At 39.1% G+C, this 23,652-nt stretch overlaps 1 protein-coding gene across 4 annotated transcripts in view; it reads left to right on the plus strand.

Annotated features, from left to right (window-relative positions):
• HMGCLL1 (3-hydroxy-3-methylglutaryl-CoA lyase like 1) overlaps positions 1 to 23,652 on the plus strand; it is an 87,726-nt gene that overhangs the window by 57,506 nt on the left and 6,568 nt on the right. For 3 of the 4 annotated variants that reach the window (XM_064447890.1, XM_064447889.1, XM_064447887.1), the window contains exon 8: positions 20,518 to 20,643. In XM_064447890.1, the coding sequence (XP_064303960.1) occupies positions 20,518 to 20,643 (126 nt within the window). Of the gene's footprint in view, positions 1 to 4,555; positions 5,728 to 20,517; positions 20,644 to 23,652 lie in introns of those variants that run through there. The other variant, XM_064447888.1, reaches the window with a different exon arrangement.

Raw genomic sequence — 23,652 nt, forward strand, 5'->3', positions numbered from 1 at the left:
AAAGACTTGCTCTATGAAATATGGGCATATTTTGGGATCTTGAAAAAATTTTAATATTTTTACAGTCCTATTTTGAGAAATGCGTAGAAATTGAAAGGTTTCAGCAGACCTCACAAGTTTACTTTCCTGCTGTTTACAAAGATATGCTAGGAAACTGCAGAAGACTTAACAGAGATCTCCAGAAACTAATTTCAAGGTTCAGATAGGGAAACATTAGAAAACACAGCTTGACTGAGAATAGCTGTACGGGTTTCAGGAAGGGCTGGTCATGCTTCAGTATTTCGCTGGAATTCTTTGAGGCAGCCACTGCCAAAGAAGACAAAGGATATACAGTGGCCATCATGTGCTTTGATTTTTCAGAAAATAATTTACAGTGTTCTACAGTGGAAGTTAATATTAAGGCGTGGAGGCATGTAATAAGTGGAAAGTTGGCTAAATGGCAGGAAACAAATGCAGTTATGAAATGGAATTTCTTCAAGCTGGAAAGCACCCATCAGCAGGATTGTGGAAGTATTGGCCTGTGGGTCCCAGGTTTTCCTGCTTAGATGAATAATTTGCAATACCATAATGCTCATGTTAAGGGCAATTGTTCAAAATTGTAGAAATTAAACTTTTCAAATTTTAGATTTCTATTGTGAGAAACAGGATATCTAGCACAATTTGTAAGTGTAAATCTGTGTAATATTATAAAACATGCAAAAGAAAAAGTTTGGGATCAAAAGAGTATAGGAATACACATAATTTTAGGCAAAGCAAAATGCCTGTCCTTTTAAATAAGGGTCTTCCTGGAGTTTTTAACTTTTGGATTTCTCTAGGAACTACTTTATCCTAGCCACTTACCAGGTATTTTCTGTGTTTGAAAGTGTAAACAATACTGTTGAATTATTTGTCAGCAAACTAAAAGACCTGTTAGCAATAACAAAAAATTATTCAGAAAACATCAGTTTACTTTTTAATTTCTCTTTTTATTCCATTTTCCTCATAGAAACAACATAGCACTTAGGTAAAGCTAGCAATTAAAAAAAAAACAGTTGTTTGAGCTGAAGGAGGACATGATATTACGAAAGAAAGGAATGAGTAGAATTGGTTAAGGCTGAAAGTTAACGAGACAGAGGTGAATAAGTCTGTGTATTTGAAAGCAGATAAGTTAGGGGGAAAATGGCAGGTGAATTGTGAAAAGGTACCAGACTGCAAGGTTTCTGTGAAGAAAACTTAAAAAGAGGGTGTTTCGTTTAGGAAAGTAGAAAACCACTTGCATTTTGTCAAATAATATTGCTACTATGAGCAGTCAGCTAGTTAGTTTTGCAAGTGAAAAAACATACCGCACAAATGAATAAATCAGACCTACATATGGGAAGAAAATGAAAACATTGACATTCATACTGGAAAGCTGAGAGGTGTTTTTCAGTGTTTTCTGTGTTGTTTGTTTGTTTGTTTTGGCCTTTCTATAGGTACTGGTTTTACATTGTTGCCTGTAATTTCATCAAAATAAGAAAATAAGTGAATACACAGGCTGTACCACTCCTCCTCTTTTCTCAGATCAGTACAAAAGAAGTAGCAACCCTATTTTGTTTGCTTTCTTCTGCATTTTGCAGGATGTGCATAGTATGCGGTTTCTGAGCAGCTGAGTTTTTGACCTTTCTCCCTATGCTTCAGAAAAACTTGATAGCCTGATAGTTCACAAATAAATTCCTCATTGCTATTATTACAACTGTTTCACTATTACTAGAAAAAAAAGTTTAAACATTAGACTTTGTTTCAAGGTTTTTACTTTTTTAACTTTTTAGGATATGAATGGTAATTTATTTGTTATTGTATACTGAAATAGCAGCCAGAGTTCCTGAGGCAAAGATGTATTTGCATGCATATAACAATACGTAGCCTGTATGTTTCTGTGTTTTTTGGTTTTTATTCTAAATTAAACTTAGTATATTGTAAATGATTAACAAATAATAGAAATATACATTGTTCTAGCTGCCTCTAATATGATGATTGAATTTCAGAAGCGTTCAACCCTAGTTACTGAACCAACAAACCTCAAGTCTAAGTCTGTTTAAGGATACTAATCAGACCAAGAGATCCTTCATCAGTTATAGATTATCCTCATCTCCAAATTCCCTCACTAGAGCTGACTTGGAGCATTAGACACAACTTCCCTTTGGCTTAAAATCAAACCTCAACTGTCTTTTAAAACATTTTAAAACCTTGAATTTCTCATGCAAATCTATGCATATCTCTGTATCTCTGCAAGTTCATATAGACTTATCACTCCAGGTCTAAATGGAATATGAATGGAGAAACCACTGCAACAGCTAGAGAAATAAACTCTAAAGTGGTTTTAGTTTTCTATCTTAAAGCCAAAGATAATTTCTGTACTAATAGCATTGAAGCTGTGGATTCATAGAAGGAATGAATTTGGCCCAAATATTCTATGCTCTTTTCTCTTTTTCTGTGCTTGCATCCTCCTTGTCTACTACTTTTTTCTTGGAATGATGTTTTCTTGTAGCTTCCTAATCACATCTTAAAGGCTTTAGTTCCTGAGTACCCTAACCCGCTAAGTGATGTTCATTTGCACATTTCATTCTTCAGTGTCAGTGGCACGTTCCAACTTTGGCTTCACTGATCATTTTCTGATTCATTAAATCTAGAAGCATTAAGGCCAAACTGGTTGACCAGTACCTAGAAGGCATTCTGATATTGCTTCTGTTACTGTGCAGCTTTCTCCTCTTGTGAATGAACTTCTTCCCATGCAGAAATGAACAGATTCAGATAATTTACTTGGAATGATTCTTAGGTCTTAATCAGATTCTGTTCTGGTGCCTCATTCTTTAGTTGTCATATCTGGAACTGTAGTTTGTAAAAGGAAAGAATTAGTATTAATAGAATACGAGAAGACAATTTTGTCTTATTTCACCTTTTGCCAGCTAGTAAGAGGCTTGCAAAGTTGTGCAAGGCTCACACAAAATAGCATAGACTATAATTTAGATACAAAACCAGCAGATTATAGGCCCATTTGAGAATAATACTCTGTACAGACTCTTAGTGTCTACTTCTCCTCTCCTTTGTTCTGCTTCCTAATGCCTTTTTTGCCATTTTTTGCCTCCATCAATGCTTAAGCACAGTAAATATGCTGCTGGCAGCTTGCTAGCAAGAAGGAAGGATGATATGAACAGATACCATGCTCTTACATTCACCTAATCCTAATATTTTCCCTGGCACTTATGTTATTTTTTTCATCTCTCTCACTGTTTTCCCAGTCATTGTTAGACAGTTGTAAGTCCACATGGCCAGAGCAATAGTCTTTTTACAGACCTCCTTTTATCATCCCAACTGTGTCTTGTTTAACTTGACTATTTAAATGGCTAAGAGTCAGCATCATCCAGTTCTGAAGTGGACTGGGCAGTAATCCAGCTCTTTCTGTTAGAGACAGACATTCATTTTTTTGGACTAGAAACAAATTACTTCCAAATGCTGGAAATGTAAGAAGGCTGTTCAAAAAAGGTTTTCAGGTGTTTATAGAACAAATTAGTATAAAATAGTTTTCAAAATGCTAAGCCCAATTTAAAATAAATATTTGGTACTTGTAGGAGTTGTGAAAATATAGCACTAGAAAACTGAAGTCACTGATCTGTAGCATGCATAAAAATATGGTGAGGGCACACTGGTGTCAAATTCCCCGTGCATTTTTCTATTGTGCCTCAACTGGATTGCATGCATAAAAAAAGCAATATTTTGGTGGTTTATTTTACATGAGACTACATGGTTGGCTGTAGGTTTGATGAGATGACTGCCTGTAACAATTAGAAATTGAACTGATACCTGTTGTTTTACACCAGTTTTTGATTCAGTTCCTGAAAATCAGAGTCTAGATTATCAGGGTGACTGGAAAATGAAGAGTTTTTGTTGGTCTGAAGGTTGTTTTTTGAGCCTTACTCAGTATCAGATAAACACTCTTTTGTTCACAGAAAGACAAGCTAGTTCTCCACAGCTTTTACCTGTCCCTTTTGGTTTTATAGTGTCACGCTTGTCTCTCACACACCTTCCAACTTCCACAACAAATGAAATGGGATTTCCACAGATAAGCATCTTACACAACTGGCTCATCTCAGGACTGCTCCATCCTTGCAAGCCTGTCCCATTCTCCCTGCTCAGCACCCCTCCCACAGCATGCATTTCTTCATCAGTTTCTATCTCATCCGCTGTCACATTAATTTTAGATACAAGACTGCATGTCTGAATAGACTTTGCACTCCTACAGTTGCTACATCATTCCTTGATATGAAAAGCTTGCATCCATTAAATCAAATACTTACCTTCCAAAAGAAGGTCAGCACTTCCAGACTGCCAGCTATGAATGATCCCTAAATGGTTCTAGTTCCTAGATGTGCCAGAAATTGGCACTACCTGGCCAAGGCCAAAGCTCTGCTGGGGACTGTGCGAAGCTACACACGGTGGACAACTGAATTCCTGTCCTGACACCATTTAGTTTGCTGGTCATTTATTTATATATCCTGTATATTAACAGCACAAAAGAGATTTTTGCTGTCATTCCTAGTGGCTGTTCAAGGATGTCTGAGAGCTGAGATTTCAGAGGTTCTGCTCAGCTCTGAGTGTGCTCCAAGCTGCTGGCGTCCCTGGGGATTTCACTGCAGAGCTGTTACAGGTCTTCCTTAAAGATCTACACACTACATCCAACTCTACAGCTAAGGTGGGACACCCCACATTGCATGTCTTTGATTCAAGGCATGCATAAGAACTTGAGGAATCTATCAATATTTACTAGTGTGACACATTTAGGTACGCATGTAAGTTGTTCTGAAAAGCTGAACTGTTTCGGCTAAGTTTTTCCAGAGCAGTGTAGTTCAGGGCAGATATCCGCCCCACAGGATATCAGCTTGATTAGTAAAAGATTGGCAAAGCCCTAAGCAGCTTATTGTACGATCTGAACATGGAAAATGTTGGCCAGTCGTTGTAACTGACATGGCTAACATGCCAATTTAAATTAAATTTCTAATTTAAATACACCACAAAAATCAATGTCTATATTTAAAAATAGTAATCTGAAACGTGTTCTAGATTAGTACTAGGTTTATGTTCATTAGACCACCTATTCATTCCTGTGATTAAGATGCACTTATGATGATGATTCTAGGATATACAGTTCTACATACTTTCTAGTCTAGAACATACAAGCATGCCAGTAGTTGTGTATCTAGCTTTCTGTTTTCAGCTAGTCTCCTTCTTGATTGACTGTGGTAGTCTTACTCCTTTTGCTTTTTCTTTGTTTTGAGCTTACATGCTGCACACTGAAAAGGTATGTGGGGCAGTGACAGAAATAACATACAGTATTTCAACATATATTTAAAACCAATTGGGAAAGAAAAAATTCAAAAGTCTGGTGAGGATACAATTATTTTAAGTACCTTTAAAAGCAGGTTTTTATTCAGGATTTAATTTGCCATTCAATTTTCACGGTATTTTGAAAAGAGTGGTATTTCTGTAAGAGTTGCTTGACTTGTTTTTAGAAATTCTCCCTATAATCATATTGCACTTTAATCAGGCTGTGACTCTGTGTACATCAGCTAGAAGAAGATAAATGACTTTTACACATGTGTATTCTTCTACTCGGTGGAAACGGGTCCCCCTCCCTTTTTACCTTGAAGTATTTTTTTCTTAAATTTTAACATCAAGTGTAAAATAAAGACAGAATCACTACAGTGCTTCCCACTTGGAAATGATTGTTTCTTTTCTTTACTTTTCATTATTTGTGTGTTTATTCTAGTTTTTGCCTGAAAAAGAGAGTATTGCATGAACCCTGACTTTCGGGCCCAAGCAAGGGTCAGAGGAGTTTGCCATGGCAGGAACAGTTCTGGGAAATCACAAATCCCAGTGTCTCCAGTAGGGAAGTGCAGTGTTTACAGGATGATGCTTCCTTCCTTTTTGGGCAGCTCTACAGACAGCTGTGCTGAGGGGGTGGAACTAAACCTCTGGCCATTCTTGCATGTTTACGGCTCCTCAGAACCAGTTTTGTTATCATCCAGCAGGCAATGAAGGAGGGAGAGTTACTTCCTATCGCTGAGATACATCAGGTGCCTTTAAACAAGCTCTTAAGATGTTTCCTAAGGTAAATTAAACTGCAGAAATCCAGAGATGTTATGATCAGACAGACTGAAGTTCCTGAGCTCACTCTAAATGGGTGTGTTGGGTGGATCTTTGTAGGCATATGAGAACAAGTGATCATTTGCACAAGTGGAATAAGTAGAAGATGACTCTTCAGTTAAGATGGAAACCAAAGCCGATGCAGTACTTAAAGTATGGCAGTCATCTTTCTGTGCTGTGCAGAAGCAACACTGAACCAGTCTCCTGAGTCAATTCATTTGTATTTATCTCTTTTTTTTTCCTTTTGAAATATTACAGCACAAATTGAAAAAGCCAGGCTTTCAGAAATTAAAAAAATTTAATCATTTTTAAAGATAAATGAATGATAGTTTTACACACTCCTTAATTTTTGCCAGCTTGTATATTTTCCTGTTTATTTCATTTTTTTCTCCTTTGTTTGTTGCTTAGCTCAAGTGCTATATGGTGACAGATTGTCAGAGGCAAACGATGTGATTTGCTTAACACAGAGTCCTTTCAAATGCATGAAGTAAGCAGTTACAGAAAGAAAGATTTTTCTCTGATCTATATTCATAACAGTAAGATTTTGCTTTCACTAAGGGTTGGGACAGTAGGTAAGAATTTTTAATTTGATGTAGTGTCTTTAAAGAATAAACTGAGCAAACAGAGTAAAAGTAGATTTAGCAAGGTGATATAATGTGCACCTATAGCAAAAGATAAGATGCTAAGTTGAATGCCTTTTTAAACAAAAGGCATATCCTGGCTTTCCTGTTGGCAGATATACTGCATGAGCAATTTGCAACTGTCTTTTTTAAAAAAGGAACTTTATTCAGTATAAGGGAAAAGAAATTTGCAAGATATATTTTGTGTCTCCCCACCTTAATGCAACCACTTAATTAGTCAATGGATTGGAAGGGAAGATTCTTTTGGAGGTGCTGTAAAGTGATAAGGTATTGCAATGTGATGAATATTACAAAATTGATCCAGTTATAATGGAATAGTAGAAGCTGAGAAACTGTCACACTTCTTTTTAATGCTTCCTGTGTTATGATGAAAATCATGGTGGAAACTTTATTTGAAATAGAGATTCACTCTGCCGATGGTGTCCAAAAAGATGCCCTATTTGATTGCATCTTCTTTGGTCACGTTACTCTAACTATTAAGTGTTTAATCTCATCCTGGAATTCTACTCAGGACATAATATTTTAGCACAAAATGGAAAGTTCTACTTCCTTGAAATTATACAGATGAATGACTAAAACACATATTCCAGAGCTCTTAAAGGGAGGTTGCTCCTTGGTTCTGAATCTTTTCAGTAGATGCTATATTTTCCAACAAGACCTTAGTGGTCCCATTTGTTAAATACATTTGTCTGATTCTTGAATCAAATTAAGCATGTGCTTCACTGTTTGCAAATTCAGGGGCTATTTAGTGAGAATGAATTTTAAGAAAAAAAAATACTGATAGAAATAAGATACTTTTTTTTTTGTTACAAAAGATATAAAAGAGAATAATCAATTTGGAAGAAAACAGAAATATCTAATACTTCATTGTACCATGATCTCTGCTGCAATATTGCCATAACTAATTGGGAACCTAGTCTTTAGTTCCTCTAGAGAATGAGGTGTGCAAGAATGAACACATTTGTTTTTGTTGTTGGGTTTTGTTTTATGGTTTTTACAGTTGTATTTTTCTCCCTTGCAATGATTTTCAGAACACAGATACCAGTGAAGAAAAAAAAGAAGCAGTGTAACTACTGTAAATATTTTATAAAATGTCCATCTGAAGCTCCTCAGCCTCTGGTAATTAGAGGCCATACTGTGGAGATTGACAGGGTAAATTACCAGTTAATGTTTACACAACAAAACATATGCCCAGTACAATATCCTACACTGATGTTACTGAAACCAGAGTCCGGAAATGTACAGTGGAAACAAGACGTGGTACTTTTCTTGGGCCAACACAAACAGCAATTACAGCACAGTGTGAGAGAAGTCATAAGAAATACTACTGCGTATCAGTAGTTCAACAAAGTCAGCACTTTTGTGTAATTGCGGGGGAAAAGGGCTGAAAAACATTACAGATCTCAGCAAGAAATGGCCCTTTATACTTTTAAACTGATCCTTGATAAAACAATGCCGGGGTCATGAGAAGGCTACTCTGCCAATTTTGCTTCTCTGTGGGATCCATTGACATCTGGCTGAGCTGCGGAAGCTGGAAAACTTCTTTAATATTCTCTTGACAGTAAAATGGACATGTGGAAAACATTCTAATCTGTTAATCTTTGGTGCTCCTGAAGAAAAAGGACATTTGGCTTTATACTTTGCGATGATAAATATTAAGTCTCCAGATCTAGCTGTAAATAAGTTAAAAGCATTTGAATGGAGAATGCAGTTCTTATTTTCCAAATATGGGAGAAGATGGACATGCACCTGTGTAACCCAGATGAGGTAATAAATGCCAGGAGGCTTTTTCTAAGGGTAGTTTACCATACATCTTGGCAATCCACTTTTCTTTATCCCGAGTATGTTTTGTCAATGAGTATTAGGGAGCAGAACTTCTGAACTTTCTTACATCCTATGTACTAAAATAGAATAAAGTATTGTTTCACTCAGGGGATTATGAAAATAGAATTAAGAGAGATTCAAAATAGTAGCTATGCCTGAATAAAAAGTGCAGGTTTTATTTAACAGCAGTAACTGTACAAATTGTTTTTGGCCTAGACTTTAAATCTAATATGGAGTGATAATGAATGATGGGGCTATAAATCTATTCAGCTTGGGACAGTATGCACAATTCTTCATTTCTGTTGAGATGTATCTCCAGAAATGAGAAGAAGAATCTCTCACGTAAGAAAATAACTGCTATGAGCACATACCATGTATTGTAAGTATGAAGCATATATTGTGTACAGTAACATAAAATGCAAAAAATACCGTGGATTATAGGAAGAATAAACTGTAATTCAAAATTCTGCACATCCTTGCACATTTTGAATTAATCTGAACAACTAAAACAATGCATAAATAACATTTTTATACACTCAATGAAAGTTAAAGTGATTTCCCAGTTCTAAGTAGCAAATTATATCTTTATAGCACATGCACCCTGTTGGAAACATGTGGCTTCTTTTAGAAAACTGCAGGTATCTTCTTTTGCAAAATCAGTAGCCTCAGGAATTAACAGAGCTGTTGCTTCCTCCCCCCCCCCCAAAGATGAAAACTTTAACATCAGTTAAAAAGATTAAACCAGACTTTTGTTCTCTGATAGTCAGGTCCTTTTCTTTCTTTCTGATATTTCATTGATATTGACATCTGCAAGAGGAGTCATCTATGAACTCCAACTGCAGGTCAGAACTACCACTACTACTAGTACTACTACAGTATTGAAATTATTAATTATACAGTCTTGAAGTCCATGCCCTTGCTGAAGCAAGCTCTCAGTGAATAATTATTTCAGTAAAGTATTAGTCCAATCCACTTTTATACAGCTGAGGAGTTTCAGGAGATCTAGGTTTATATAAAATATCAGACTTTTCTAAGAAGTTGAACTTTCCTGCTAGAGCTTTAATTTTTGCTGTTGCATAAGAAGATTGAAAATGCAACACAATCTGATTGAAAAGTGGAGGGGCAAGATGAAGTTAGGGAGCGGCTAGGTTTCTCAGGGACATGCACAGAACCCACCGCCATCCTGGTATTTCTGGAGTAGCTGAAAACTTAAGCTTCAGCAGGATCTTCCTTTTAGATGTTGCCATGTGTTTGTAAAGCACAGGGCAGTTTAGTTCTCAAATGAAAAAAAGCCATAGGCAGGAGTTTTGTGGATCACTGCCTGGGTGTCCCACATTACCCAATAGTAAGGACATTGATTTAGAAGGAAAGTGAAGAAACAAACCTGAGCCCCAGGTAGGGGAGTATCACTGCTAGACTATTGGATGTATTTGTGTTTGGATGTGTGGGGGGGTATTTTTAGCTCCACTGCTGAATCTGCTCCATTTCTAAGTCAGCTAAACCTTTCTGGGATGGTTATTGGGGCGGGTCTGGGGGAGGAGCTTGTCTCTAGCCTAGCTTGGTTCCTATTAAATAGGTGAAATGGGAAGGAAGGTGTTATAATAGTTACAAGTAACCTCAGCAGCTTTCTGGAAAGCATAGGTACTGAAATTAGGGGGAAAACCTTAGAAGCATGGGATAGGAGTAGTCACCTACTTTAAATTGTAATGTGCAACAGATCATTTAATATGTCATTACTGCCATCATGTTTGGGATAGCAGCCAAAACCTTCAGCAGATGTTCTGGAATATGGCAGAGACAAGGGAGACTTGGGCTGAAGGATATTTACCAACTGCTCCCTCTCTTTGTACATCACCACATCCAGGAGAAACAAATGTAGGACTAGTTGTCGAGGTGTGAGTGGAAACAACAGTAAAAGGCATTAATATCTGAAAAGGTTTTTTCACTCTAAATGTGAAAGCTCGTTATCCAGTTGAGGTGGGAAGCACTGGGTGAACCTGAATTAGTTGTGGAAGAAAATGTCCTTGTACTAGAATTATCAGGCATCTTAGCCGCACGGAGGAAGACAGAAGAGGCTGACCTTAGCATACATTCTCAGACATCTGAAGAACCCAATTGAATTTCTGATGGCATGTTGGGGTCCCCTCCACCAATATGGGTCCATTGAGCTTCCCCAGCTTCTATACCAAGAAGCCAGTGGTGTTTTTCAGGCAGTGAGGGCCACACACGTTGCATGGGTGATCAGCCCCAGACAAGGAGCTGATACTTCTGTAGGACTTCACAGCACATCTGAAGATGAGCCATAGGGACACGCAGGAGGTCCCCATTTTTGCTGACTGGGTGGCAGGTGGGTGTGATTTCAGAGATAGTATGAGAAATGGAAGTCAAAACAAAGTGGTTTTCGTGGGTGGGTGATGTTCCTGGCTGTAGGGGAGTCAGGTGCTGCTGTGTGAGGGCTTTGGCTGAATTGAAGTCAGATGGGATTTTAAATGCTGTTGCCATTTCGTTCCTTTAGATATCCTGATGCTGACATACCATAATACGAGCATGGAATGAAATAGTTCTGCTCTGCTTTCCCAGCTTTCTTGTAGATGCTGTCATTGCTACAGATTTATTTTATAAAAATAGATATTTTCTGCCACCCACCTATTTTATTTGCTCACATTGGTACAAGTTAGTGTCTTCTGCCACTTGGTGCATCATGCTGAGAGTGCTCTGTTTATGCAAAGAGAGGGAAATTAGACCTCCGGGAACAGTTTTGGCCACCCAGCTTAAGCTGCAGGGTGAATCAACAGAAATTTGTTTTCCGGTAACTAGAAGGGTTGGGAGTTGGCAGAAGCTAACCAGGACGAAACAACAAGATGAAAATAATTTGTAGTTTCTTGATAAGGTATAGATACCTGTAAAAGGGGTACCTAAGATAGATGAACTAGGTCATATGTTCCCTGAATGTCAGAAAAATTAGCCTTTCAGACACTGTGATGCTCGGGTCAGATTTACCATTTTCATTGGTGGTTTCACACATTCTGCATGTGCCTTGTGCAATTCAAATACTAGATCAGTGCCTTTCCCTGGTTCTCCGTAGTAGCACTCTGTCCTTTTCCAGTATTGTAGCTCACAGTGAAGTGCACTCCCTGCAGACTGCATTTCAAATATTGATTTTCACGTGTGGTTCCATCCTTCATTCAACCCATTTTCAGCTGATGTCCCATAATTCAGCCTTTATGATACTGCAGCCATTTTATTTTAGTGGATATGCCTCTACTCCCCTTCTCCTCTGTGAGCCATCACTTGCAAAGTGAATGGGTTTTGTTTCTTCCTCGGACCTCTAGTGTCAGCAGTGCCAAACATGACTCTATCAGTGCCGGCAAAATTCTCCTCTCCCAGAGCAACCCTTAGTAACTTTACCATTATTAAGTAATCTGTTTGTCTTCCTTGTCCGTTCAAAGCCCTCAGTTTATTTTCAGGTTTATTTTTATTAATTTACAATGGCATGTAGCACATGAGAAAAACCTGGTTGTCACCTGGCTGCATGTAGGGCACAGACAACCTGTCGCAGTTGTTGCGTCTCTGGACTAGACGGTTCCCTCCCTGCCTACCCCAAAGATACCCTTTGCCTTTCCTCTCTGGTTCCCCCTTTCCCTCCAGATCCCAAGATTATCTTCTCTGTTCTACCTGTTTAACTGGTCTTCTTACTGTGTCCAGACTTAAATCTATAAAATAAATATCCTGCATTTTTAGATGAGATTATTTCACAACACGTAGCAAGCAGGCAAACTTAAACCACCAGAGGTTTACTTGAGAGCAGTAACTTCTGCTGAAGAGCACCTGGGGCAATAAGTACTTACTTCAGATCAGCAGCAGCTGAACTGGGAAATCTGGCAATGCACTGGGTTGCTTGGGGAGGGAAGGAAGGGAGACTGGAAAGTCACTCAGTGCTCTGATGATCGTCTCGTCTTCATGGGTTTCGACAAGACCTTGAAATGTGTCTCCTGCTCCCCCTGCAGGTTTTGTGATCCTTAGCAAGGGAGCAGCTCGAATTGTGTACAACCCCAAATTAGCAAACCCCTATTGTCTTGTAAATAAAAATAAGTGCACGTATTCAAAAAGAGAGCAAAATATGCCTGCAGAGGCAATAATGAAAGTGATTTGTGAACATTTGTTTCCCAGTATTAATTTTTTTATGGTGTAGGGTTTTGACTAGGACTTCCTAAGCTTTTAAAAAATCTCAAAACCAGTCTCTCATGTTTAATGGCATTGATTCCCCCTAAACATCCGTGAATGTTCTCTGAAGAGCTGGATCCACAAGACAGATCTCAGCTGCTCGAGCCTGCTGGTGAGAGGTTTTTTGTGCACTGTCAGCCAGAGACACAGACTTTCTAACTCAGTTTTGGAGAAATTTCTTCACAGTTCTTTGTTGATGTTGAGGAAAAGAGCATGGTCAGCTGCTTCTCTCTTGACCCTCGAGCATTTTCGCTACCAGACCGACCGGTTGCTGACAACGAGGTGGAACTTTCTGAAGCTTGTAACTACATCCAGACCGTGTGTATCCTCCTGTGCCAAATTTGAAAGTGCAAAGCTACAAGAATATCTCCAAGGAACTCATGTTAGAATTATTGAACATTAGCATAACAAAGCGCTTTTCTTCCCCAAAACTTGTTCTCGGAAGTGGCCAACCCCATTTTTCACTAAAACTTTCCAAAACAATCCAGCCAGAGGGAGAGACGAGCCATGGAAAATATAAGCTCCAGCAGTTAAAGGCTGACAAAGTAATAAACAACTGAAAGTAGGGCCTTATGATGGAAAGTGTTAGGGAACTTTAACTCTAGATGTCATTGCCAGCTTTGCTTATAATAAATGTGTCAGTAGCAATATGAAAAGATGTGTGCAATAAGTTAAAGGAATGCTGTATTAACCTATTCTATGCAGCACGTCTGGCCACAAATTGCTTGCATCTCAATATGTTTCAGGAGAAAAGGATTTTTTTTTTATTTTGGAATGTATTAATTTTCTAACTAAATGAACTGGGAAATTATTGATTTTAATGTAACAGTGACACCCTGTGGTCAGTAGTGATGGAGTTTACTGGGAAAAGTAGTGTTTTCTTTTTTGATGTATTAATCTTTAGCAAGACCAGAGAGAAAAAGAAACAAGACGGAAATGTAGTTAACTTTCAGGGTTTTTCACAGACAGATGTTGTCCCTTTTTATTGCCTTATGTGTTGAAATAAAGGGGAGCGGTAAGCCTTGATTTTAGAAAACTTGAAAATATAACTTACAGAAGGGTCTCTATGGGCACAGCCACTTCACAAAGCATTGCTGGCATAGTTATTTATATTTCTATGGTTATCCATGTCTCTACAGGAGGAGTTTTCCCTGACGGCAGATCAAGTAGCAGGCTGGTGCCAGAGAGACACAGTAATAGGACAGTACCACACCGTGCCAAGAGTGCCAGGAAGGCACTGGCAGGGCTGCAGGATTAAACAGTTGGAAGTAGTAGTCTTGTGCTGCTTTCTGTGTGGACAGTCTTTGATCTAACACCTGTAGGTCCTGTTTTTACTTCTTCCCCCCTTCCTTCCTCCTTCCTTGAACAAATGCTGAACTAATATACTGATCTTTTGTCATATCTGTGTGCACCTATCTTTAAGGCACTGTGATACTGAACTTTACAATGCTGTGGCCCCTAGACTTTCTGTTTGAACTGTTCTGACAACAAATCTTTTCCTATTTAATACCTATTTTATGCATACTTGGAATCCTCGATATTATGGTTTCAAAATCTCATAGTTTAGAAAAATCCCAATTCATGAGGGACCTGGTTTATAGTTTCTGTTTTATACCTCATGCATCCCTGGAGTTACTGATGCTGATCTTGCCATTTTTAAAAGAGGGACAAAATTAATTTTCTGTCAGATGAACGCAGGTTTAAAGATCAGTAAGGAAGGAGTCTGACTGTCCCAACAAGAAGTTATGGGGAGGTAGTAAAGCAAACTGAGAAACATGAAGCATTTACTATTTACTGGCAATAATGGTTTCCTGTTAAAACTGGCTATCTGACAAAGGTGATGAATTTAATTCCCTTGTCTCTCATTGGGGAATTAGGAAGTTAGCATGGGACAGGAGCAAAAAGTCTCTGCTTCCTCTAGAGAGAAAGCTAAAGCTAGCCAAAGCTAAAGCTTGGAAGGTATTCAGGAACCACTGTCAGGAATTCAGTGATTATCAAAACTCTGCAAGTGTCAAAAAAGACTGGAGCACTGAAGTTGTCCTGAAAGCCAAGCCATTGTTCACCCACACTCACATGCATATGTAATCAGCTGAGTGAGTGCTCATCTAGGACATATAGAATCGTAGAATGGTTGGAAGGGACCTAAAGGTCATCTAGTTCCAAACCCCTGCCATGAGCAGGGACACCTTCCACTAGAACAGGTAGCTCAAATCCCCATCCAACCTGGCCTTGATCACTTCCAGGGATGGCGCATCCACAGCTGCTCTGGGCAACCTGCTCCAGTGCCTCACCACCCTCATAGTGAAGAATTCCTTCCTCATATCTAATCTAAATCTACTCTCTTTCAGTTTGAAGCCATTGCCCCTTGTGCTATCGCTACATGCCTTTGTAAAAAGTCCCTTGCCAGCTCTCTCCTAGGCCCCCTCCAGGTACTGGAAGGCTGCTACAAGGTCTCCCCACAGCCTTCTCTTCTCCAGGCTGAACAACCCCAGCTCACTCAGCCTGTCTTCATAAGCGTGGTTCTCCAGCCCTCTGATTGTCTTTGTGGCCCTTCTCTGGACTGGTGCCAACACGTCCATGTCTTTCTTATGTTGTGGGTCCCAGAGCTGGACGCAGTACTCCACCTGGGTTCTCACCAGAGTGGAGTAGAGGGGAAGAATCGCCTCCCTTGACCTGCTGGCCACGCTTCTTTTGATGCAGCCCAGGATATTGTTGGCCTTCTGAGCTACAAGCACACATTGCTGCGTCACGCTGAGCTTCTCATTAACCAACACCCCCAAGTCCTTGTCCTCAGGGTTCCTCTTAATCCATTCTCCAACCAGCCTGTATTTGTGCTTGGGATTGTCCCAACCCAGGTGCAGGACCTTGCACCTGGCCTTGCTGAATTTCATGAGTTTTGCATGGGCCCACCTCTCAAGCCTGTCAAGGTCCTTCTGGATGGCATCCCTTCCCTCCAGCGTGTTGACCGCACCAGACAGCTTGATGCTGTCGGCAAACTCACTGAGGGTGCACTCAATCCCACTGTCCATGTCGCCAACAAAGATGTTAAACAGCGCTGGTCCCAATACCAGCCCCTGAGGAACGCCACTCATCACTGGTCTCCACTTGGACATCGAGTCATTGACCGCAACTTATCCTGTGAAATAGCTGCAGTGCAAATTCTCATGAATCTCAGCACAATTCAGTGCCTGTCAGGAAGTGACAACGAGACTGTGGGCTTTTTAAAGATCTCATATTGACAGTGAATGTTTTGCAGGCTCAGATTGTTGAAAGGCTTGAAACTCATTATCTCCTTTAAAAGCCTGACAAATATTGAACATGTGATTAAGGAAGAGGCCTTGTTTTACATATTACATCAATTTTTAGATTTTCTTTTAGAGCCCCTTATGCTTTTAATGGCTGCAAAAGCAAAACAGCTTCATAGCTTCTCAAACCTGCAGAGAAGTTATTTATTAGGTGCTATTTCAGACTCTGTGCTTGGACAGGCTGGGCTGTAATATTAACCTCCAAATTAGTTAGTAGTGCTGCTGAAGGATGTTTTCCAACATCTGTTTTTAGCACTGTTAGAATAGAGCTTGGAGTATGGATTTTTTAAGGACTTTTTGAATGGGGCCACACTGGAGATGAACTGCACATGAATCAGAAAACATATTATATTTGCCTGTACCACATGCGAGAGCAGAGAGACACAGCTGAGCCTGCTGCTGAAATAGCAGTATGTTGCAGTAGACATCTTATCAGAACTGTTGTGAAGAGACTTTAAAGGACAGTATCTTAAAGGCAGAGACATCCGCTCATTGCGTATTAAGAGCACTGATTTGAAGATGTGAGATTTGGAGGTCAGTCAGAGCTGTGGTATTATATACACCATATCAAGACCTTGTCTACAACTGGCTGAATGTTAAAATGGCAAATCCATCCTGGTGCAGATACCATTATAGAGACATAAACACGTTTATACACTGTTTCTGGGAAGTAATGGTTTAAGTGTCCTGTACTAGGATGAAAGTCGCCATACCAAGGATGTTACCAGTGTAACTAGTCTATTCTAACTAGAATTTATCCTTTTTTCTGTTTACCCAGAATAGTTGATGGTTTAAAAGAAAGAGCAATTATCACTGTTTGTCATCTGGAGGTTACTGCTTTCACTGCTTACCCAGCACAAGACATCAATTTTTTATGCTCTTGCATGTATGATAGGCTAAAATGACTGAGTTTGCTCCAGCTTCCAGTGGAGGTAGTTTGAATTAACTCAGATGAGGCTGCCTGAGAACACTAGGATGTGCTTAGACAAAGATGTGCATTTCATGTTACCTTTATGTTGCTGTGATATCCCATAGCCCTCCATGTATTCACAATCACTTTCAACAAACAATAATAAGCAACATGTACCCCACTGTTACCAGACTCGCACTGCAAATGCAGAATTACAGTGGCATCACAAGTATTTGTACAAGCATATCAAGAAATTAGTATGTATATATATCCAATGCCTTTAGAAGACATGCACTTTTAATGCTGGCAGTATATGGTTTGTTGTTTTTTTCTCACAGTGAAAGCCCTGTGAAGGACTGGAGCAGGCTAATCATAGTAATACAGGTGACACCCCACAGGAAGAGGTTTTCCCCAGATCCAAACTGGCAAACTTTTCTGGCTGTTTTCAGATGCCACTTGAATTTTCACCAATAAAAATGAGTGGATACTTTTCCCATTTTTGCTCAAGGACAAACATTTAATGAGATAATTCACTGGGGTTAGAAAGTTACTGCTTATATGTTGCTAAAGCTGTTTCTGAGCCTGTTGATCTTCTCTGGGAGCTTAACAGCTGTGATGTACTTCAACACATTATTTGCCTATAGCTTTTATCCCCATATAAAAGTTACTGAAAATAAGTACATCAAGAAGAATACTCTAGCAGTTATGACATGACCTGATAGCTGGGGGAAACTCCATGAAGGACACTTTCTTCTACCTTTTGATCCCCAAAACAGTAATTTCTGATGGAAATCTTAAAATCAGCCTGAAAGAGCAGGCACAGTAGTGGGATGCATGCTTGTTGTATCATACCAGCACTTCTACATCTTAGTCTCCCTTTTCTCTTCCCCAGACCTTCACCATACCCTAAGTCTTTCCATTAAGACACCTTAGGTGCATTTCTGCAGGGACACTTGCAAGCCTGACAGCTGCCACCGTGGAGCTTGAAGCAGTGACTTCCAGAGTAAATGTATGCATCTTAGCAGCTAGTGCAAAAAGAGACAGAATTTCCAGTTGAAAGCTATCATAAATGCATATCCTCTGTGTATTGGACACAGATGTGTTGCATAACACATTTTCTGACCAGTGGGTTACACAAACAAAGTGTGTGACAAGTGACTGAAATGTGAAACATATACTTTGGTGATTCACTCCATAATTCACAGATTAGTGTACTTTAAAGTACAATATGCTTTCTTAAGAGAGTCTCATTGTGCGAGCAATATTAAACAGTACTGTCTTGCCTGTAACAGCTATGCACCTCAGCTCTTTTAAGGTCTTTATTACAGGCTTTGAGCAGCTACCTAGCTCAAGATAATGTTCCCTGCCTGAGAATAGGACTCGGGACAAAGCTTCAGTGGATTACTCTTATTACTGTCCTCCAGAAATGTTGGAACTTCAAAGAGCCTGTAGGGCCAATGATAAAACCATGGAAAGCACTGTTAAAACTAGAAGCAAATACAACAACACATTAGGGAAGTTTATTCCAGAACTAAGAAAAACCACTGATCGGTATATTCAGAAAGGGCACTTAGCAACTGCAACATGCAGGACATGCCATCTTTTGCCTACCCTGCCAGCTACTTGTATGCATGGCCGTGAAGCTCCCAACTTAGCCTGAGGTCACAGGTAGGTCCCTCAGGAGGAGAGCAACAGAATTCAGCATGCTGTGCAGTCAGGCCTCTAAGCTGATCTTACAGACTTGCAAATGTGAGTAACAGGCATGGTTTAACCTCTAAATTTCTCCAGACCTAAAGTCAAAGTTAAAGTATTGAAAGTTTATCTCTGCACAGGAACTCCTGTCCTGAATTTGAGCTGTGATTGCACCCTGGCTCAGTCTGCCTGACTTCTAAACTTTTGGTGTATGTCTGCCTAAATTAGCCCTAGGGGGAGGGGAACCCTCTAGTGTGCTTAAGGTAGAGAGAAGCTGGTGTCTTTGAAGATCTGTTGACCTCTCTGCCTAATATCATTGCCTGCCTCTGATTATCTCTAGAGCCTGAATGCCTCCAAAGGCATCTAATCTTCTTCAAGGGGAAGTCTGAAGAGCTTTTGCTAACAAGGGAGACCCAGTGTCTTGGATCACGTACCTAACATGTTAAAACAGAAAAAACTGTTTCCCAGCTTCAGCTTTATGTTAAGATCTAATCACAGAAAGAAGAGGGTGGAAGAGCTCACTAAACAAGTCAGTGAAAATGATGGGCTGAGTTCCTTTTTGTGCCTGACCAATCTCCCAGGGAAGACTTTATCCCATAGGAAATTTGATATCTGTTGGGCAGATTTGGTAACTGGTTTACTATTCTTTATCATGAATATGCTGAGAGAGGATCAGGAGAGAGAAAGAGCTTGGATGTAGTAGGAAAAAAATAAAAACGAGAGAATTATGGATTTATGACAGCTGGCTGTTTTTTCATGTCTTAATTTAATGAGAAAACTTAACACTGTGCATCAGTACTGCCTTAAAAAATATTCAAAGATTGGAACCTATATCTATGGAGAACTTCCGTGATATCCAAGCTATTCAATTATTCCAAGGACTTTAAAAACTAGGCTTTTGAATGCTGCTGCAGGACTGTGCTAGGTTGTGAAATTTGCTATTTTTGGGGTTGTGTTTTCTTCTAGACTAGTGAATACAATAAACAATGGGTCAGACTCGCCAGGATAAAGTTCTTTAAACTTTTATTTCCAGTTGATTTAAACTCATGAGATCTTTAAGAGATCTGACAAAATTTAATTCTTCCTTATATGTGATGTTCAGTGTGGGTGAAAATACCTTGTAGTCTTCCTCTAAAACAAGAACAAAAAGGCTATTTACATGGTGGTTTCATGATCTTTAATAAAGAGGAAAGAAAAGAAAAGAAAATGAGAAGTGAGAAAATGCTAGGAGGGAAGTTCTTTGTGGAAGAATAGCCATTAACATAAAACACATTTTAGAGGGTATGTGTCCCGAAGTTCTTTGGATGACATGTAAATCAGATGCTACTGTTAAGACTTCCAACTTGCAAAGTGCTTATACATATGCTTAAAATTACACATTTGAATAAACACACTGATTGTATTTGGTTGCATCTAAGCCTTTGCAGGGATAGATGCAGGCTACTTAAAAACAACATGTAGGGAGATAAAGAGAGAAAAGGCATAAAACTCTGTTTGGCTCTAAAACAGCAATCATCTTATCTGCCAAAATCACATGTAATGGACTGTTAGTTCTCTGTTCCACATCCTGTGTTTGAAGAGTATTACCTTATAAAGATGTCAGAACTAACACCGTTATAAGGAATTTCCTCTGAGAAACACATCCGTTTGTGGAGAAATGTGTATTTTATCCATGGTAAGTAATACGTACAGCCTGCTATTTATGAATAATTACAAATGATACTCTGTGCTGATGATGCATTTTTCTGTTGTTATCTTCCAGATGGGAGTTGCTGTAGTGGATTCATCAGTTGCAGGACTGGGTGGTTGTCCCTATGCAAAAGGTGCTACTGGAAATGTAGCCACAGAGGATGTGATATACATGCTTAATGGTCTGGGAATCAATACAGTAAGATATTTTTACTTTCTACTTAAGACTTTGAGGAAAACAAAGATATTTTTCTATAAAACGTATGATATATACCTGACAATTACTAGTGCTGTACAATAAAATATTGGGATCAAAGAGTAGTTTTTGTAAACTCAGTGCTTTAACATGGCTTGACACATAATGTGAATGTTTTTGCTAGCAATTTAGACTAGAACTGGTTTGTGTATTTGGCAGGAATTTGAGTAACCCACCCTCTCCCTAACTGGAGCTATAAGGAGCTTAGCAGCAACTGCTTTGAGTCATTGCTCTGCCTCTGTAACCACAAAAAAATCACTACTGTAGACATTGCCCCAGAAGGCTGATCACCTCCACAGTGGAAAGACTGAGCAGACCTTACCTTTTTTCAGAGCTTTGGGTTTGGTTCATAATGCTTATCAACTTGTTGCCATTTTTTCTGGCTTCAAAGTAGAAAGAAATTGTGGTGTTTGGAGCCCAAGCACAGGACATTGCTATTTCTCAGGTACCCACTTAATATATTTCAGAATTGTACAAAATTGGTTACTGGCTAGCAGGCTTCACAGTCATTTTTATTTCCAGACCTATTCTTGGAGGAGAGGGCAAAGCAGCTTATCTGCACTGAGTTGCACTTTAATGAACCTTACCAGTGAGCATCCACACTTGAAGAGCACGCATTTAGTATCCCAGGCTTTGCTAACATGTTAATTTTTCTGTATTCCTGGGAACGAAGTAATGCTGCCTTCTTCAACGATTGTGCTTTTTGGTCTTCCTGTTGGTCATCATTGTTCTGGAAATGTGGCATAATGAGTTTGTTCTAACTCAAGCAATACAATGACTTTACCTTTAACTTAGACATAGACTTTGAGAGTCAAGCTCAAAGGAGAACACACAGAGCTGCCAAAACTGCAGTGTGTGTGGTTTGTATTTAAACTACTGCAGAAAAAAAATCGAAAAGCCTGATGTCTGAAATACAGTGACCTGAGGTATTGGGGAGCTTATTACTTGTCTGTCGGTTTCAGTTCAGTGTGGCATGCATGTCGACAGAGTTCCTTGGCATAAAAGGATCATGGAACTTGTTTCTGAACTGTACATCCCCCGAGCACTGTTACATCTTATTCAACACCTTGCAGAGTTCACTGTAATGTTAATCTGCTTTCTTATGCTTCTTAGGGAGTTTGGGGTAGATAGCAGATACCTCTTCAGAAAAGGTTTAATCACAAGTGTCTGTTGTACAAGGGGACTCTGTTTTGAACTGTTCATGCATGCTTTGGGGTAGCTTTTTTTATGAAGAAGGTGTTGGTTTTTTTACTTTGAAACAACACAGTTCTTTGGAATACGGGAGAGGAGTCATGCATCTCACTTCACGTTGTTGTGCACCTTAGACTTAAGCTTTCGGTGCAGTCCTCCCTTGGGCAAAATACCCACTGACTTTTCCAACTGACTTGTAGCAAAAGAAAACAATTATATAAAAATAGCCTGATTAGGTGAAATATACCTTGTTCCAGGCTTCTTGATAAGATTTATAAATCTGTTAATGATCTGGTGTCCAAGCAGGAATCTAGCTTGTCCTAAAGGTTGATACCAAATTCCATGGAGATAAGAATCTCACCATCAAACATTTAGTTCTCTCTTTTTAAAAAAAAGTTTAGATTATGCAATAGCAATACACAAGGCTTTGCTCCCTGACCCTTTTCTGGCCCATTAAGGAAAGAGTGGTTTACTGGATGAGAGACATGGAGCCTCAAAATTATGACCTTAATATATGAGTTGTAGTCTTTGCAGTGCTGGTTGGTTTTGGTACCATGGTCAATTTTGTGAAATCATTGCAAAAATAATTTTGTGCAATGGCTCAGAATTAATTTGTAATTACTAATGCTGTCCATTCTCAAGGAGTGCTTTCTCATGTTCCTCTGAGCTGTGCATTAAAGCTTTCATTTTGTTGACTGAAGTCACTTAAAGTGTCAGCCAAAGGATGGCCAGTATTTAAGCATACATTATTGAGTTCAGATTGACTAGAGGCATCATTTTAATAATTGGTGTTTGTTTCATACTGTTCTTCAGAACACATAACCAAGAAGTGACTCGTGAAATGAATCTCTAGCAGGCTAAATGTGAAATAATTTCGTAGCAGAGCCCATCTCCAAAGAGATTTATTGGTTGTACCATGGTAATGGATAGATAATTATGTCATAGATCATTAATGCTTATGAAACTTTGTAGGGAGGCATGTACTTTCTGTAAAAACAGTTTCTATATGGCTCCTCTGTAATTACAGTAATAGTACTCTGCTTATGACGCCTTCCAAGTGCTTGGCAAACAAGAAGCCTTTCTAAGAAGCAGCTAAGTACTGTTAGCCTTACATTACTGACACTGAAACCCAAGTTCGGAGAGATAATAGACTTGGTATTTATGAATGCTGAATGAGAACTGATTAATTGAAGTCAATGGGAGTTAAAGGACTCTGCCTTCTGGTGGAAGCTTTTCTGACTTAAGGCACCTACCCAAGTTCATAGGTAATATTGTGTTTCATGGTTTCATTCCTTGGTGCCAAGGAATAATTCTGGATATATGGAGTGGTTACCAGGTACACTTAAGTACATTTCTGAGTTACCTTACAAACAAAAGTCATTACTCTTTTCCCATTCCCACCTGTGAGTCATGCTTGTGAATGCTGAGTTTTTCATGGTAATCCTCTTTGGTTCACAACACTTAGATAAGAAAGACAATGTAAAAGATACAGAGATGCTTGCATTCCATTTAATGAATGTGAACTGTGAACATATGTTTCTTATCAACCCATATCACATTATGCAGTGTTACAGTGCTGAAAATGTTAATTTTGTTTCGTTTGGAGGTTTATTTTGCCATCTTCCATAATCTAACTACCAAGTGTGTCTATGGTGGTATGTTTCTCATTTCTTCCTAGTAAAAAAGCACAGATGGTCTAAGAATTTTTTAGGTTTCTTTATGTGCAACAGCACTCTACAAACTAAGCCTAAGTAATGACCA

This window comes from Phalacrocorax carbo, chromosome 3, assembly GCF_963921805.1.
Source record: "Phalacrocorax carbo chromosome 3, bPhaCar2.1, whole genome shotgun sequence".
Lineage (NCBI taxonomy): Eukaryota > Metazoa > Chordata > Aves > Suliformes > Phalacrocoracidae > Phalacrocorax > Phalacrocorax carbo.